This window comes from Littorina saxatilis, linkage group LG3 (genome assembly GCF_037325665.1).
Source record: "Littorina saxatilis isolate snail1 linkage group LG3, US_GU_Lsax_2.0, whole genome shotgun sequence".
Classification (NCBI taxonomy): Eukaryota; Metazoa; Mollusca; class Gastropoda; order Littorinimorpha; family Littorinidae; genus Littorina; species Littorina saxatilis.
Genome location: NC_090247.1, coordinates 43,951,583 through 43,968,384, shown reverse-complemented (window position 1 = coordinate 43,968,384; position 16,802 = coordinate 43,951,583). Strand labels below are relative to the sequence as shown.

Genomic DNA, 16,802 nt, shown 5'->3' with positions numbered 1-16,802 from the left:
GCGTGATGAAAACAAGCGACACGACGTGAGGTTTGGACGTGCACCTACATCAGAGAGAAAATTAAAACAGAAGAGTTTTACGGTATTTCTTGAGTGAAAGTGATAGATTATTCCAAGATCATATTGTAAGAAAAATTATCATCGAAAAAGAAATGTTCAAATGAAGAATTTTAATCCAAAAGCCCAGGTTACTTCTAATGTCAGACTTGTCTGAGCGCATACACAGAGAGCTAGAGTGACATGTATCCAGGTGTACACAGTGTCTCACCTACATCCCAAAACACATACACTGAATGAATTCACACCTTCATCCACACACTCTCAATCATTGACACGCAGGACATCACATACACGCAAACATGTACACACACACACACACACACACACAATCACGCACAGAGAACGCAAGAGAGTTTAATGCATACACACACAACTAGGAATCTGATACATGTACACAAACACATGCACCTGCAAACACCCAAAACAAAGGGAATTCAATGTAAGCAGTTAAAAATGTAAAACCAGCGTATCTCATGCTTAAAAGACCATTCAGTAAATCTGTCTACACATTTTGTTTTTAGGAACAAGTAATGTCTGATCTACGAAGACCAGATAAGTAAGCAATTCTGACTAATGTTTCAATGTAAGGTTTTACTGCAAACAGGACAAAAATGCACAATCAAACTACATTGCACATGCTACAGTAATCCCAAATATCATTAATTGCATACTGTCATGCATCTAAAGTCATTTGATGCTAATCTATTGAAAGGCAAGTTTAATATCTTGAGAAAAAAATAATCTTCTGTTTCTACCTACAAATTGGGTGGTGGTTGGGTGGTTGAAGGAAAACAAATCTATGTATCCAAGATATGTATATGAAGAAAAGGAATCTACATCAACTAACATGCATTATTTTTCTCAGTCTCTATAACTGCCTATTCTCTCCTAATTCTAATCATTCTTGCTCCGTCTGCAGCCAAGTTGTTGAGAAAAACCATCAAGGGAAAAGAACAGCAGAAAAAAAGACTGAACAAGTAAAATTACCGTAATCCAAACCTGTCACAAAAAAAGGAAAGTAACAACATCAACCCTGACCTAAGAAATTGTTCCAAGGTTGTTCTGCAGCTATGCTTTAACAATACTTTTATTTCAAAAGGAACAACATGTTTCATTTGACTAATAGGTGTCAATCAAATAAAATCAAAGGAATTCACACACGGCAGACCAAGATTAAGATGAGGATAACTTCACTCTGAATGTCGCACACAATTTGAACACACACATATAAAAGAATACAAATACATCAGATTAAAGGACACAGAAACAACGACACAAATACACATCTCAGAACCATCAAGTAATAAAATGCAAATTACTCACATGATCTTTGTCGCGTGAGGTGACCTCAGTCTGGAAGACAAACTGTTCGAAGTTCCCAGAGCGGTCACCAGAGAAGGCACGGATACTTTCCTGCTTCACCAGAGCCAGCAGGCCACGGGGGTTGAAGAACGCTCCCAGCCAGTATGCTGGCATCTTCTCTCGGCCCTGCAAACAAAAGCAAGATACAGTGAAACCTCTGCGGGAAGACCCTCCACTGTAACAGCCCCACCCAATCTTTTTTAAAGGTTTAATGATTTTCTCTTTGTATAATCTTTAAATTTACTTCCATTTCAAGATTCCCTCCTTTATGAACATCTCATTTTGGCCAGTAAAAAGAAACAGCCCATGCACAAAAAGGTATAAAGGCAATCAAGCAATACTGGTGACATAATATGCTAAAAGTGACGACAGCTAGTCACTAACCCACAAAACAAACAGCACACAGAAGGACAAAACAAGCCCTAACAGAACCAGGATGGGCTAAAAAAGATGACATTCACTAACTGATGAAAAGAAACAACACACAAACTGAAAATGACGGCAGTGACAAGCCCATACAAATAAAGAGCACACAATATACTCAAAACATGAAATAAATAAAGGTTTACCAGTGAGAGGATGCGTTCAAAATGATGACAGCGACTCTGCAGCTCGGTGAGCCACTGCCCAAGGCCCCAGGTGAGGGGGGGAGCGGAGTGTCCAGACATCTGGCACCACAGCTGGGGGATACGCAGGTGGTACAAGTCATCGGCCACCAACAGCGTGTGCTCCGACATCTGGTCACCCAGCAGGTTGGACTCCGTTGCCACCTTGATGGCCTGTGTGGGGGGAAACATCAAAACTGAATGAACGAATGACTTACAATTACAGTGGTACCTGGAACTTAGAAGCAACAAAGGAACCATGCAGCAATTTAAATCCAGAGTGGTTGTGGTCTCTTTGCCTCTTAGCATCAACCGCACCTCATGGTCATTGTCATCATCAATGTTATGAGCTGTGTAAGGTCCTTTATCCAGACATAACAAGAGAGTAAATATGTGTATGCTCTCACACACACACACTCACATACACTCCGTGTCCACACAAAACACTACCCAACTATGCCCCCCCCCTCCCCCCCCCCCCCCAATCCTACTCTGCTTCCCGACATCAGGGAATGTCACACGCTTTCCTTCTTTGCCACTACTAAAGCAAACGTGTGCAAGATTGTATGTTATGCGCTTTGGAGCATGTGCAAGAACGGATTCAAACTCGAAATCGTCCCCCCAAAAACCCCAAAATGCACACACGACTTTTATTTCTCCTGCTGTTATCGTTTCTTCTCTTTACAAATTCTTCAACGCTCAGAATACTGAAAACGGCATCCCAGACGACAGTACTGTTTCCATACGCGAATTTAGCTGCCCTTGGAAAGTGGCTCGCTCAGGAGGCCTGTTAGTCTGACACAATAAGGACAGAGTTGTGAACATAGATGACAAAGATCCCGGAAAGAACAAACATTTCGCGGATGCAGACACAGAAAGACGTCATGAAGATTGCGATGCTTCAAAAGATACAGACTGTGACGATGACTGTGACGTCATTCACATATTCCGAGACGTCATTTATAGTTGTTCGGTCACTTTCGTCAAAAAGTAGATCTCTCCACAATGGCTGTTCCTGTGTTTAGGTTTATCAAGCGTGAGTACGCAAAACGTGTTTGTTCTCTCCTCTGTTGAAGCTGTGAGACATAATCGCCATTACGAGCTAGTCGTGTGACAGAGAGTTTTCTTGCACACTCGACTGCTGCTGTTTCACTCCGGCTAAAGCCGTCGTGAAACATCTACAGTCTCGTGTGCAAGAAAACTCTCTGTCACACGACTAGCTCGTAATAGCGGGTAATGTAGACTTCTTCAAAGAAAAACTAAGCAATCATGTACTCACAGTAAGAGTGGTCTTGATTTCGTTTGTCAGCCGGTACATGATCTCAAGCTCCTTCATGATGAAGTTGTTGAATGACGTGAACCCGCCAATCTTCTTCACCTTCTCTATGATGTAGTCCTGCAGCACAGACAATATTAACGCTGTTATCATTCTGATGTCAAAACTTACAATGTGAAGTGAAACTACAGCTAAAGGAACATCAAAACATGTGGATGTAGATTAAGTTACTATTTTAACATATCTTCAGTTTTGTACACAGTCTTGGTGTCATGTTCTTAATTGTTCTTCTTCTTTTTCTTCAGCGTTCAACAGGTATCATCAAATAGACCTGCCATATACATGACAATGAATTGGACATTTCTCTCTTTCATATGAAATTTCTCCTTTTAACTTTGAAGCAAGATCAACATCAGTGCAGGCATATGTCACCTTTCAATTGACACACGACCGGCACGGTTGGCCTAGTGGTAAGGCGTCCGCCCCGTGATCGGGAGGTCGTGGGTTCAAACCCCGGCCGGGTCATACCTACATACCTAAGGACTGGGTGGCCGAGTGGTAACGCACTTGCGCTCGGAAGCGAGAGGTTGCGAGTTCGACCCTGGGTCAGGGCGTTAGCAATTTTCTCCCCCCTTTCCTAACCTAGGTGGTGGGTTCAAGCGCTAGTCTTTCGGATGAGACGAAAAATCGAGGTCCCTTCGTGTACACTACATTGGGGTGTGCACGTTAAAGATCCCACGATTGACAAAAGGGTCTTTCCTGGCAAAATTGTAAAGGCATAGATAAAAAATGTACACCAATATACCCGTGTGACTTGGAATAATAGGCCGTGAAAAGTAGGATATGCGCCGAAATGGCTGCGATCTGCTGGTCGATGTGAATGCGTGATGTAGTGTGTACAAAATTCCATCTCACACGGCATAAATAGATCCCTGCGCCTTGAGTCCGAGTCTGGAGATACGCGCGCGATATAAGACTTCATATAACATACCTAAGACTTTAAAATTGGCAATCTAGTGGCTGCTCCGCCTGGCGTCTGGCATTATGGGGTTAGTGCTAGGACTGGTTGGTCCGGTGTCAGAATAATGTGACTGGGTGAGACATGAAGCCTGTGCTGCGACTTCTGTCTTGTGTGTGGCGCACGTTATACACATGTATGTCAAAGCAGCACCGCCCTGATATGGCCCTTCGTGGTCGGCTGGGCGTTAAGCAAACAAACAAACAAACAAAAAATTGACACACGAAGAGGGACTCTAGGGCATCATCTCAACAGAGGTGCCAGACATGTTGTAACTATATCTCCCACACTGTGCTAAAATAACTGCTACCACTGTGAAATACCAGTGCAAAAAGAGAACACTGAACGTTATACCACACATTATATGCATTGGGCACACTGCAGCAAGTTGTAAAACATCTCCCACAGCTCTTGCCCTTGAGCATCTTGTATTGAATATTTTGTCTTCTATTGTGCTGTATTGTACCTTATATTGTATTGTGTTGTATTGTATTGTAATTTATTGTAAGCCTTGGGCAGCTTGTAGTAAGGAATCTCCCACATCTGGACGTCTTTGCGCATCTTGTAGGTGCATTGTATTGTATAGTATTGAACTCTATACCAACCTTATTGTAGGCCTTGGGTACGCGCTGCAGCATGTTGTAGCAGATCTCCCACAGCTCGACGTCTTTGCGCATCTTGTAGGTGGCGTAGCTTGCCGTGCTGAACACGCCCTGCTCCACGATGGCCGGGTTGTTGCTCTGAGAACTCACTCCCGCCAGCGGTGGACCTGTGTGAAATAAACAACAGATGTACAGATGGCTGCGGTATTAGCTCAGCGACAGTGCTTCCAATGTGATGTGAAGAATTGTTGGCGCCTGTGAACTTGTGAAATGTGAGACCCTCATTTACCATACTTGGCCTCGCTTTTCTGTATATGTAACTGGATTATAATTGTCTCAGGATGCTGTTTTTTTTCTCTCATTCTAATGTCTTTTATGTGACTCTTGCTTTGAACAAAAGTGTGCCTCATGCCTTCCAAGTGGAAGAGTTAAAAAGTAAAACTTGGATATGGATTTTCAGACCTCCTAAGTTAACACATCTGCTAGCAGCTGAACTACCTTCATGTATGCTTGCAGATCATCAAATAAGTGTGTTTAAAAATCCTATGATACTCATCAGTGTCTGTTAGATGACACAAACAAGAAAGTAGCTTGCATGTTCCACTGGTGAAAATGGATGACAGTGTCTTACATACCCATGAAAGGTGTGGGAGGCCTGGGGAAGAGCTTGTGCGACAGGGTCTTTGTGGACGGCATAACGTCAAAGATCTTGTTGAGGCGGGTGAAGATGTACTGGTCATCACCAAGCAGTGTCTGTTGGAGACAAACAGCAAGTATTAGGATGTGCAGGCAGATGAGTAACACACACAAAAACAACATCAACAACCGAGTCAGAACTTTTGTTCAGGTTGAGTCAGTCTGCATTTGTCCTGTTTAAAATGTTCACTCTCTCTTTCTTGCTTGAAAATTTAATTTTGGCACCTATTTTCCTACATCCTATCACCAAAATGTAAAATGTTTTAATCATTTGTGTAGAATGTATTCATTGTGTAATAATATATCCTGACATGCAGTAATGCTGCGTCTGCCAAGAGGACTGATTTGTTTGCTGGTTCTCTCCATCCCCTTCTTTTTGTAATGCAACATCAGCTGTAATTTAAATATCAACACTGTCCCTCACTCTTCTTTTAAAAAGATGTTTTCCATTCTACAGAACCAATGCATTAACCTGTCATTGTCTATCTAATTGTGGAAAAAGGCTTCTAGAAGCTTCCCAGACACACTGAGAATTTGTTAAAAGCCTGAGTAGAGTTGTGAAACCAGATCTACTTTTCATATTAATCTGTGACCATTAGTAACACTTTGAGACTAATGCCTTTGAGACAAATATTGCAGGTTCAAAGCAAACTGAACTAACTGTAAATATCATATGTTACTATTTTCAGAAGTAAAAAACAAAAACAAAAACAAACAAAAACAACCAAGCAGACAAATAAACAAACAGACTAAAGTGATGAAACTAAAATGTTCACTGACAGTGACTTTCATTTCAAATTTTAAAAACAAGTAAGCACTATAGTTTCCACTGAACAATATGAGACAGGAAGACGGACACTCATCTAAACATGCAGGTATGTACATACGTGTACATTAAAGTACTTAAGTACAAACAAACAATCCAAAAAAAGAATTAACACACAATCTTCAGAATACACACCCTAACTAACAAAATACTTTGAACTCGATTATCTACAATGGGCACAAGGAATGTGACCTACTCTTCTTTCGTAAACTGTACTTAAGTCAAACCTGCCCTGTTGGACACCTCTCAATGCACCTGCCCACTACAACCACCCCATAAGATCCCCAACAAGTTGTTTTGTGTGTGTATATAACTAGTAAGCAACTAACTATAAAGATCCCCTTTGATCAGTCCCTTGGATTGTGTTGTTATAAACAGGTTCAACTATAATTTTGCCTGTAAAAAATGATGACCACCATAACTGTTTCTATTAAAAACACCTTCCAACCAATCATGCAAGTACACAGCACACCTTTTTTGTTTGTTTGTTTGCTTAACGCCCAGCCGACCACGAAGGGCCATATTAGGGCGGTGCTGCTTTGACATATAACGTGCGCCACACACAAGACAGAAGTCGCAGCACAGGCTTCATGTCTCACCCAGTCACATTATTCTGACACCAGACCAACCAGTCCTAGCACTAACCCCATAATGCCAGACGCCAGGCGGAGCAGCCACTAGATTGCCAATTTTAAAGTCTTAGGTACAGCACACCTTTCTCCACACATCAATTTGTTCATGTGCCAGACATTTGTTCACACAAAACCCAAGCCTCACCTACCCAACCCTCTCCTCAGGCAATAACCCCCATCTCCTAACTCCACCCCAACAACAATGTATTTACTTGAAAGAAAATGCACAAAAAGCACAAAAAGGCAACACCTTGTTTCAAATCAAAGCAACTAACACTCGAAATTGAAATCAATGGAAACAGCATGTGATACAAACCAGATACGGGTTGTCCTGCTGCATGCAGATAAAACAAGGGGTAGCTTTGATGAATGCAATCAAGCATTAAAATCTGATAACATGCACACTTACACACACACAAGCAAATTCACACACACAGACACAAACACACACACTGACCTCGTTCAGCTATGAATGAACACCTTAACTATCATCCTGCTAAGATTTAAGATGGCAGATGATTATGAAGATATATAGTGTCACTGTTTCTGGTGCTATCAGTTGCATTGTGCAAAATTCTTTGACCAGCCTTAGGCTAAAGATGTAGCAGGCTGACTGCAGTCAAGCGTTTCCTTCAGGATAGAGCAGTGAGACAGCTCAATTGCTGCGAGGTAAGCGAGAGTGTCGATGCAATGATTTCATGCTGGCTATGTGAGAGACAAACATGATTGGTTAACGTCAAGAGTAGCCGGTAAACAGCAAACAGGACTGGAAGCTGTGTAGCTGCCATGTTTTCTCATGTGTGAGCTCGTCCACAAAGATTCTTGCCTCTTCTCTCAAAATCCTGTCTTCCTCGCTTGTTAAAATCCCACAAAAATGCTCTTCACTAGCTTTATGTTCAAACCATAGCATTCTCGCTACTAAGAAACATGTGTCAGCTTCCATCCAAAATTGGTTGAGGCCTGATGGAAAATTCTGAGGGTAAATAGGAACATAACACAAGACAGAGAGAGCTTGGAAAATGCCTGTAAAAAATTACCTCGACATTGGGATGCAGGTGGCAGCCCTCAGGCACGTCCAGGAAAAGAGGGTTGAGAGAGTCCAGGGCCTGGATCAAGGTGTTGAGGCGAACGTTGGGGTTGAAGAACGCCTGGGGTAGTCGGTACTTCACTGAAACCAGTTGAAGATTTGTTGTTTGTTTAATTGTTTGAACGTGTATGTCAAGAGTCAAGGTAAGTCCATCATTTTGGACCCAAGTTTGGGTCTGTGCATTTACAGGTTCACTGAACAGTCCGACCCCTACACTATGTTAATTGTGAATTTCCAACTTGCCTGCTTTATCACCACAATACACAATACAAACACACAAAAACACACACACACACAAACACAACACACACACACACACAAGGCCAAGAGACAAAACAATTGGAATGTGAGAGTTGTTGGTAAGCTTCCACATGGATGAAGATGACAGGAGGAAAAGAAAAGACACTTACGCCTGGCCACTTCAAACTCCTTCTTGATGGCCGTGGGGGATACCCAGTAGTCCACCATGGCACTCAGACTCTGCTGGTCGCCGGGGTCAGTGATGTAACTGCCGTACACCACCTGTACACACATAATTATACAGACCATGTCACACCTCTGGGCATACAAACTGTGCTCATACTTGTTTCACTGAAGGGATAACATTTCTGAGCTTCACAAACAGAAAAGTCATTGAATGCTACAGCCACAAAACTGCTCCTCTTTTTTAAGACCATCCAATTGAAGACTCCTTCCTTAAGACCTTGTTTGTTTTTGTTTTTTTTATAGATTTTGTGTTCATAACCTGTGTAAATTTACCCCACATGTAAGACTCCCTCCTTTTGAAGACCTGATTTTTTGGGTCTTTTGGGGGGGATTCCATTGTACAAGTTACCAGCGATGACTGACCTCTGCCAGAACGAATCTGATGCCAGTCCAGGATGTGGTGCGGGGAGCCGCAGTGCCGTCACTACCCATGACTGTCAGCGGTTCCTTGAACTCTCCCACCGTGAAGTTCACCGACTCCTGAATCAGCAGAGAAAAAACCACTGGGATAGTTACCTCATCATAACTTGAGAACATGCTTCTCTACAAAAATCCTATAGAGGACAGTGTGTGTGCGTGTGTGCGTGCATGTGTGTGTGAGTGTGTATGTTTGTGTTTGTGTGATTATGTGTGCGTGTGTGTGGGTGCAAGCGTGGGTGCATGTGTTTGTGTATGTGCATGTGTGCGTGTGCTAGTGAGTGCGTGTGTGTGTGTCCGTCACTCTGTCTAACAGAGACTTTCCTTAGACACTACCATTGACCACAAACAAAAGCAAGACAACCCAGCCAAACTTACCTGAAGCTCCCTGAAGCCAATATTGAGGAAATCCTCAGGAACGTTCCAGCCACCGTGGCCATAGCGGGCCCTCAGCTGAATGGCGGCGTGCAGGTAACACAGGTTGTGCAGCATGGCGGGCCACTGGCTGTCCGAGCGGTTGGCCTGCTTCAGAATGTCCGGCTCCATCCAGGACATTGACCGTACCAGGCTGTCTTTCATCGACTGATGGGAGAGAATTGCAAGAGGTCAGTGACAAAGCCACATTAGAGTAAACTTACGACAGTCTTTTAACACTGCTGACTTTTGAGCAGTCAATGAAGCTTTGCATATACTCTAAGATCCACTCCATCTGTCTTCGGACAAACGTTTTTCAGTACTGCCAAATCCATCCATTATTCTGTCTACAGTGTTCTGGGACACACAGTAACTTACACACTAAAGTTCTGTGATCTCTTCTTGTGTACGTTCAGGATTCAAACACAATGGAAATCACTAACTTCACAAACAGTATACACAACACAAAACGCAATCATTTTTCCTAAAACCGGAAACCGGAAAAAAATATGAAAAAAACCCACTTGGAAGTCCCAACCCACCAAACTGATACAAGCAAATCTTCACAGAAAAGAGATTACACTAGATTTAAGGAAACTGAATAACTCCCTGCATTATTGTGCGTGTGTGTGTTTGTAAGAGCACTCCACAAACTGCTGTGAAATCTACCTTGGGTGAGTTGATGAAAATCTTGACGGAGTTCTGCATGAGCCTGACAGGCAGCATCTCAGGCGCAGCCTTGCTGGTGATCCACAGGCGGAATGTGTTGTCCGATTGCAGGCCGCTGGGGGCACAGTCTGCCAGCAGCGACTCCATTGCGTTCAGCAGGTGGGGACAGTTGTGGGCGTTGTGAAGCAGCACCCACTGACCCTGTGACCACAGGGAAAAGAATGAATAATAATAGACGGTGAGTATGAAAAATTGCAACGATAAAGAATAATTACAGACTTTTATAGTCCATACTGACAGCCTCTAATACAGACAGTGATGGTCAATAATCATAGACAGTGAGAGGAAGTAATGCCAGACAATGCAAGTCAACGCCATTAGGTAACATCACCCAATTTCAAATGTAGAAAGCAAAGAATTTAAAAGCTTTTGCTTTAGAGATTAAGCTAACAAGCTTGAATGTTTTTGCATTATTGAGATCAAAGAAAAACTTTTTTTTAAATTACACAATTACAAAAAAACAAAACAAATTAACAAAGCTAAGGTGGATACCAGCAAAACAAAACCTCCCCTTCCGGACTGTTTATTTCTACATAAGAAAAAACCATCTGTGAGTGAAAACAACACACGCTCACCTCTGCCATTCCCTTCTGTATTTGCTTCCTGACAACTCTTTCCGGAGCAGAGCCGTTGTCAGTCAGGTATATCTCCACGTGGCAGTTCTGCTTGCGGTTGGCGAAATCTGTGAAAAGTTTGACGGCAGTGTCTGCCTCTGTGTCGAAAATCATGATAATGGGGGTGGTGGGGGAGCTCTGTTTCTGCAGGGTGGAGAAATCTGGAGGCACGTCTGTGGAGTATCTGTAAAGTGAAAAGATAGGTGTGAAAATACAGGACAGTGGTACCTGTTGTTATATGACGTTCTTGGGACAAGCTAGCACACAGTGTCTCTTCATAGCAGTTGCCCATTCAAAACAGTGTGCTTTGGTGCTTTCATCACAAAATGCAGGTATTTGCCATATGTCTGTATGTTACCAACAGTGGGAGAGGACGACATTTGTGTGACCATCTATGGCTTTGTTTTTTTTTTAATACATTCTGTTGCTTCATGTTCATAACATTCCACAACCCTCTGCACTTTAAACTTCTCCTTCATGAAACTTCAAGAACACTTTTTTCACAAGACTTTCCCCTGAAACAGAAAAGCAGACTTACTTCTTGCCCAGAACGCTGTTGATGAAGACGACGGCAGCGTGGATCAGACGGTCGCTTCGCACAGCACGGACCACACACAGCCGCTGCATGGGTTTGTACACTTCGTCCATCTTGTCCGGCAAGGCCTGTAACTCTGGCGTGTCACTCTCACACAGGTTGCGCCACTGGGTTTCACGCCCATCTTTCGGCATGCGATCAAACATCTCCTGGAACCACTCGAAATGGGTTGCGAGGACCTGGAACCAAACAAATTCCGCTTTTCTGTCAGAATCACAAGCTTACTTTTATTGAATAAGCAAAATTCAGCCAATGTCTGCAAATTCAGACAAAAGCTTGGAATTTGTCAACATAAGCAAACGGAAGACTAAAATCTTGTTCAGCACATCACAGGAGACAATTGTATGCTTTTGGTCATACCAGAAAAACTGTGAAAGAATCTGCTAGACCCCCCCTCCTCCCCCCCCCACACACACACACGCACACACACACACACACACACCTGCAAGTTGTGAAACTGGTCGTCCGTCATCCAATCAAAAGGTTTCTTGGCCTGTACGATCCTGGAGTCGGGTGGCTGGATGTACCCCAGGGCAGACATGACCACAGAGCTGTAGTTGGGAGACACAATGTACTCTCGCTCTCCTGGCCCAAGGTTCCCTTGGCTCTCTTCAACCTGAAACAAACATTTCAACAAACGATATTACACCATGACATGGAGTGATTGTGTCAACCCAAAATTTGCCTTATTTTACCCTTTTTTTGTTGTTGCAAAAATACAAGAAACAGAAATTGTTAATTAGTTACTTGTACTGGATTTGAATGTGACAACTATACCTATTGCTACGTTCCTATGCTAAAGCATGACAAAGTGAGTGTTTCTTTGTGGGATGCATTTTAAGCTTTAGAAACTGTGAAAGATGTTACCTCTGTGGCCAGAAGCAGGGAGTACACCAGACGATCTCGCTCAAACATGCTGCGCACGGTCGCACAGAAGGCGCTGTAAGTCAGTTTGTCAATCAAAGCTTTGACGGCTGAGCGATCCGAGTGACTAATTCCGGCCTCGAAAAGCGCTCGAAACTGGCTGAAGGAGGTCTGGTACAGTGGGTTGGTCTCCCGCATGTACTGTGTGGTGTCAAAGCACACGGCCGCCCTTTGTGCGATGGCGCGGAACCCTTCCCTTGCCTTCTGGATGGAGTTGCTGCTGTGAGCAATGCGAGCCAGGCTGATGGACAAAAACAAAAAAAGGATTCAGAATGTACAATCAACAATTAATTCATGATAGAAAACAACTTCTAAACAAACCAAGACGTCTCTCTTTCACTCTCCCATCCAAAGTGAACACTCTGGCATCTAAATGCAAAGCAAAGTTCAAGATGTTGCAATGCTAGTAATGATGTCATGTAAAAGTTCTCTTACTTCTCATATGTCTTCCAAATGATAAAAATGTTCGAAAACAAATTTTGCCTGAGTGATTAATTCATATCAACAGCAGAAAGTCTCTTGCAAGGTCACAGTATAACAAAAGAAGACATTGCTCATGACATGACCGTTTTTACACCCTGTTCTTCACTCTCCATCTCATCCTGCCCCCTTGCTTATTTACAAAAAAGAATCTCACTTTTCTTGGGTTTCGTCAAACTGTTTCTTGAGCTCAGCCAATCGCCTGGTGGCCTGCAGATCATTCATGAGACGTACGTCGCTGGATAACTGTTCCCGCATCTGGCGTTCCAGCTTGTCCTTGTACAGCATGTTTTCCTCTTTCTCCTGCAAACATACACACACATGTTGATGCAGAGATAGCATCTGGGATGCATTAAATGTGTACACAGTAAACTCGCGCTCATGTCTCAAGAAGATGAAAATGGGATGCAACAGCAATGCAATACAATGGGCGTGAAAATCGAATTAAACAGAAACAAGGGAATGGTTACTCGACTCAGAAACATAACAGAAGGCCAAATGCATTTCTATTTTGAGGTCTTCATCAGCACAAATAATAGATAACTTTAAAGGAGGATGAAAGGAACCAAACAGAAAAAAAATGTAACAAAAGAGGACAGACAAGAAACTAACTGAGGCAGGAAGCGACTACATGACGCTATTTGCCATATGACACATTATTTTGCCGTGACAGAATCCCTGCCTTACCTGTCTCAGAGCAGAGCTCTCGTTCTCCAGTCGCGACTTCTCGTGGGCCATGAAGATGTTGAGCAGCTCCTCCTCAACACAGTGGCGGCTCTGCTGGAAGAACAGCACGCTGGTGTAGGCGGCCAGAGAGTGGGGCACAGTCTGCGACTCGCCCGTTGTGTGCAGGAACAGGCGGAACTTGGGGTCACACTCCACCTCGTGGTCCGTTACCTGGGAGTCAGGAAGGGAACAAGTTTGAACTGTGTCTAAAGCCTGTCCTTAACTGAGAGAAGTCGACTATGCAAAGTATACTTCGCAAAGCTGGACACACAAAGCTTTAGCACTCAGTTTTCGGTAAAAAGACTTTGCGAAGGACCGCCTTAATGCTTAGGGTTTAATGGTGGGATGATAAGAGGATTAAATCCAACACACCACAGGGTAACTTGGCAAAACATTTATTCAAACTTGAGTAATGTATCAAACACACACATATATACCAACAACCTTTCACCCTGCTAAGACACAACATTAATTCACACTCACCCCCACATTACTTCACATCTTGAAAGAAACAGCACAACGTCATATTGGCTTCACTTACAATGACTTTAAACCTGGATTTGCCGTTGATGAAGTTGACGCAGCTGGTAATTGTGTTTGTGAAGCGGGTGTCAGACACCAGCTGCTTGACATCACAGTCAGTCACCAACAGCGGCGTACCGTCTGCGAGGCAGTTCTCCAGCTGGGATCGCATTTCCTGCAGCAAAAATCAACAATCATAAAATCATACAGTCACGCTGCAATGTGAGGACCTTTCAGTAAGAGGACATCTCCCAATAGAGGACATCTTCTGTGGTCCCTTGGTCTTTACGTCTTTAAGGTTATGAATGTAATCAAGTGTATGAAACACTCAAATTACCTTTGAAGGCAAAGCTACTCAAACAGGAGTGAGTGCGGGCTAAATTAATAGCCCTTTAAAAATCTGCCATGTGAACTCAGATATCGCAGGAGCATACTAGGAGACAGTCAGACCCTATCTATATTCCACAGGTCTCACATCTAACTGGCAGTCATGAAACGTTTGAGCTATTAATAACTCATGTTCAAAGACTGCAAACAAATCTGCAGAGCAGCTGCTGTACAAGGGGGACTACTGTGTCATCCTGTCACATGAAAGGACACCTGCAGTTAAGGTAACCTTTAGATTGTTCTCAAAGGAGTCCTCCCATTATAGGCAGCACTGCATCAGAAACATTATGTGTATTCAACATGACAACCTTGGTTAATCACACTGTCAATTTAGACAACTTAGCCACAAATGCTCTTTCCGGGAAAATGGATGTGCCGGGTATATATGCACCCATTCCATGGGTTTTGAAGCTTTGTCTTAAATAATGTAAGGATTTGAACTTAACAACGCTCTTGATGCACACCATGACAAACATTGACATGTTGGGTTGATGAGACGAACTCATGAAGAAAAGGCGTCCAACTCACATGGTACTTGACCACCACCAGGTCCCTGCCCTGATAAAGCCCGACCAGCCAGTCCAGGACGCGTGAGGTGGGGTCACAGATGAGCGGCCAGGCGGTGGTGCTTGCTTCTTGCATCAGGAAACAAGAGTTCTCCAGCATCAGGCGCGTTGTGGGCAGGCGCATCATCTCCAGCTTCATGATGTCAATCTGATACAAGACAAATGAGAGAATTGATTGACAGCTGAATGATTAAACAATGCTACAGTGGAACCCCCCTTTTAAAACCTACACAAATCAGAGAAAATCGGGTCTTGAATAGGAGGGGGTCTTAAAATGGGGGTACATTTACACAGGTTATGGACAGAAAGTCTGAGAAAACAAGGTCTTAAAAGGAGGGGGTCTTAAAATGGGGGGTCTTAATAGGGGGGTTCAACTGTACAAACAAATGTTTGATAGCATCAGGTCGGGCGGACAGTCATTATCGTCTACAGTTTCATTGTATGAGCGTGAAAAAATGAAAGCTGACATTATAAAACATGTACTCACAGGAGTGTAGAGAAAGTCAATGAGTTCAATGTTGCGGAACAGTAAGTTCTTGTGGAGCGGAAGGCCGTGATGCTCGCACACCTGCATGAAGAACTCTCCCATCCGTATCCTGAAACATTCACAAAATTTATGCTTCAGATGATGAGAATAAATTGGGCATGGAAAAAGAAGTGACACATGTCACAAGTACTCACACCGAGAATGCACAGGAAAGGCTACGTGAAGTACAAACACTTATTAGATTAACGACTGCCGAATTAACAGACATCATAGACATCACATAAGTGATATAAATCAATTCCTGAGGTAGAAACCAACACAAAAAACACACACACAAACACACTCACAACACACATTCACTCAAATCACACTTCTACAATACACACTGAACTACCACAAAGTGACAAAGCAGACAGTTCTGCCCAAACTATAGCTTTCCAAAGCTGCAACAAAAAACAAAAAAACCACTAACCTTGTGTCAACATTAACAGCCCCGCTGTAGGTGAGGAAGCCGGCAGCGGTGAGACAGTTGGCAATCAGCAGTTCATTGGTGCCGTTGTCCTTGACGTGCTGGCGCCATGATGCCTCCTGGTCCTTCAAGCTGTCAAACACAAACATTAGCACAAGGTAAAAACAAGTCGCGTAAGGCGAAATTATAACATTTAGTCAAGCTGTCGAAATAACAGAATGAAACTGAACTCACTGCATTTTTACAGCAAGAGCGTATACTCGTAGCATCGTCAGTCCACCGCTCGATGCAAAGGCAGTGAAATTGACAAGAAGAGCGGGGTAGTAGTTGCGCTGAGAAGGATAGCACGCTTTTCTTTATCTCTATTCTTTTTAACTTTCTGAGCGTGTTTTTAATCCAAACATATCACATCTATATGTTTTTGGAATCAGGAACCCACAAGGAATAAGATGAAATTGTTTTTAAATCGATTTCGGAAATGTTATTTTAATAATGATTTTTATATTTTTAATTTTCAGAGCTTGTTTTTAATCCAAATATAACATATTTATATGTTTTTGGAATCAGAAAATGATGAAGAATAAGATAAACGTAAATTTGGATCGTTTTATAAAATTTTTTTTTTTTTTACAATTTTCAGATTTTTAATGACCAAAGTCATTAATTAATTTTTAAGCCACCAAGCTGAAATGCAATACCGAAGTCCGGCCTTCGTCGAAGATTGCTTTGCCAAAATTTCAATCAATTTGATTGAAAAATGAGGGTGTGACAGTGCCGCCTCAACTTTTACAAAAAGCCGGATATGACGTCATCAAAGGTATT

The 16,802-nt window shown here is 42.9% G+C and overlaps 1 protein-coding gene across 9 annotated transcripts in view; it reads right to left on the bottom strand.

Moving 5' to 3' along the window:
- LOC138962452 (uncharacterized) overlaps positions 1-16,802 on the bottom strand; it is a 172,530-nt gene that overhangs the window by 3,857 nt on the left and 151,871 nt on the right. For 5 of the 9 annotated variants that reach the window (XM_070334264.1, XM_070334267.1, XM_070334265.1 and 2 more), the window contains 21 exons: positions 15,984-16,112; positions 15,512-15,620; positions 14,987-15,172; positions 14,091-14,246; positions 13,511-13,720; positions 12,981-13,126; positions 12,287-12,584; positions 11,862-12,035; positions 11,363-11,598; positions 10,786-11,008; positions 10,151-10,351; positions 9,446-9,649; positions 9,014-9,130; positions 8,575-8,686; positions 8,115-8,245; positions 7,394-7,411; positions 5,559-5,676; positions 4,927-5,090; positions 3,307-3,423; positions 1,992-2,201; positions 1,384-1,548 (listed from right to left, as the gene is read on the bottom strand). In XM_070334264.1, coding sequence (XP_070190365.1) covers positions 1,384-1,548; positions 1,992-2,201; positions 3,307-3,423; positions 4,927-5,090; positions 5,559-5,676; positions 7,394-7,411; positions 8,115-8,245; positions 8,575-8,686; positions 9,014-9,130; positions 9,446-9,649; positions 10,151-10,351; positions 10,786-11,008; positions 11,363-11,598; positions 11,862-12,035; positions 12,287-12,584; positions 12,981-13,126; positions 13,511-13,720; positions 14,091-14,246; positions 14,987-15,172; positions 15,512-15,620; positions 15,984-16,112 — 3,424 coding nt within the window. The remainder of the gene's footprint in view (positions 1-1,383; positions 1,549-1,991; positions 2,202-3,306; positions 3,424-4,926; positions 5,091-5,558; positions 5,677-7,393; positions 7,412-8,114; positions 8,246-8,574; positions 8,687-9,013; positions 9,131-9,445; positions 9,650-10,150; positions 10,352-10,785; positions 11,009-11,362; positions 11,599-11,861; positions 12,036-12,286; positions 12,585-12,980; positions 13,127-13,510; positions 13,721-14,090; positions 14,247-14,986; positions 15,173-15,511; positions 15,621-15,983; positions 16,113-16,802) is intronic. The other 4 variants (XM_070334266.1, XM_070334269.1, XM_070334272.1 and 1 more) reach the window with 1 other exon arrangement.